At 61.6% G+C, this 1,600-nt stretch overlaps 1 protein-coding gene across 1 annotated transcript in view; it reads right to left on the bottom strand.

The window, feature by feature from the left end:
• Positions 1-323: 323 nt before the first annotated feature.
• The window catches only part of HMHA1 (histocompatibility (minor) HA-1), a gene marked incomplete at its 3' end in the record, with an annotated part of 9,826 nt that continues 8,549 nt past the window's right edge, over positions 324-1,600 (bottom strand). Inside the window, exons 19-20 of the mRNA XM_010181188.1 lie at positions 767-1,005; positions 324-567 (exon numbers count right to left, since the gene is read on the bottom strand). Coding sequence (XP_010179490.1) covers positions 324-567; positions 767-1,005 — 483 coding nt within the window. The remainder of the gene's footprint in view (positions 568-766; positions 1,006-1,600) is intronic.

Here is a 1,600-nt window from a genome sequence, read left to right as displayed (position 1 = left end):
GGAACGGTGGCGGGGGTGGAGCCTGCACCAGCCTGGGGGGAAGGGAAGCAGCGGTGAGGGCACGGAAGAGCAGGAAACTTCCTCATTCGCTGAGAAATGGCTCCAGAAAATGGAGAAAAAACAACTCCTTGTCCTGGTGTAGAAGTGCGGAGGATCCACCCTCCCGCCCTGCCCGGCTCAGCTGCTGCCACCGTTCTTTTGGGGAGAAAATCACTCGGGATGCGTGAGGGGACGTGACAAAGGTGGAGTTTCCCAAGAGAAGGACAACGGCATTGGCCGGACCGGCGTCCCCTAAGGGTGCTCCCTCCCCCAGGGACTCCTACCACGCCAGAGCTGCCGCCTCCCTCCTCCTTGCCCGCATCGCCCAGCACCGCGCTGTCCTTGTCCTCAAAGATGGTAGAGTAGAAGATGATGAGCGCCTCGATGATGCGAGCTTGGTGGGGATAATCGACCAGCGAGGACAGGGAAATGGTAGCGTCTGTTGGCCTCGGACGCATCAGCGTTGGCCCAAAGACGATGCCCAGGTTGCCCGAGGTCATCTTGTTGTCCTGCTCCACTTCCACGATCCTGAGGGGGGCAAAGAGGAGGAGGAGCTGGTGAGAGTGAGCAGGGATGCTCCAGATCCGTGAATGGCATGGAGGCAGCTGCAGCCCCGGATCTGCCCCCTGCTTCCTTGAAGGGCTGGGATGTTCCCACACTGGGGTGGGTCTGGTGGGGAGGCTGCCCTCCGGGGAAGGGGGGGATGGTGCCCCCGCACCCTCCTCACCTCCTGAGGTGCTGCAGGAGGTACTGCAGCGTGGCCATGTTCTCCCGGGGAAGCTCCTTCAGCAGCTCCTTCACCTTCAGCACCAGGTTCAGCACCACCTTGTCCGTGTCGGCCCCTTTGTCTGCCAGTTCTGGGCCTCCCTTCCCGCTCTTGCCCTTGGCCTCGCCGCCCTGCAGGCTCTCCTTGGCCAGGCCCATCAGCTCATTGTACAGCCGGAACGGCATCAGGGGCTCCGGCAGCTGCGGGCAGGAAGAGGGGAGGTGGTGGGTGCTTGGGAGATGATGGGTACTGGGGAGAGGTGGGTGCTCAACCCCTCCCTGAGCCCCAGAGCTGCCCCATGCTCTGGATCTGAGCAAACCTGGGGCCTTTCTACAGCAGGGAAAGTTCCCCAGTGCTTGCAAAGCACATGGCCCTGAAGGTGACGGTTATTTATCCACCTTCTGAAGGGTGTGAATCCAGCCTTGTCCTGGCTAATTAGTGCCTGTGAGGCTCAAGTGAAAAGCAGCAATTGAGCAGCCTGAGGGTGCTCTCTGCTGGGTCATGGTTAAGGAAGGCTCTTTTTTTGGCTGGAAAAGCCCTGGCCCCAGGTGGGTGCAGCAGCAGGACCCTCACAGACAGGAAGGGGTCAGGAGGAGGACTGGGGTGACAGAGGACGGGGGTGGCACAGGACAGGGTTGACACGGGATGGGGTGGTTGCTCTGGGCCAAGGCAGGGCCCATTCAGCACAGCCTGCAGTGCAGGTGGGTCTGTGGTCAGTGGTCTGAGGGCTGATCGCAGCAGCCAGAGCAGCGTTACCCTGTTGGTGGCTTTGCAGGGCTGGCGGTGGCTCCTGAA

This window comes from Mesitornis unicolor, unplaced genomic scaffold (assembly GCF_000695765.1).
Source record: "Mesitornis unicolor isolate BGI_N332 unplaced genomic scaffold, ASM69576v1 scaffold48623, whole genome shotgun sequence".
Taxonomy (NCBI): domain Eukaryota; kingdom Metazoa; phylum Chordata; class Aves; order Mesitornithiformes; family Mesitornithidae; genus Mesitornis; species Mesitornis unicolor.
This window is presented reverse-complemented; position numbering and strand designations above follow the sequence as displayed.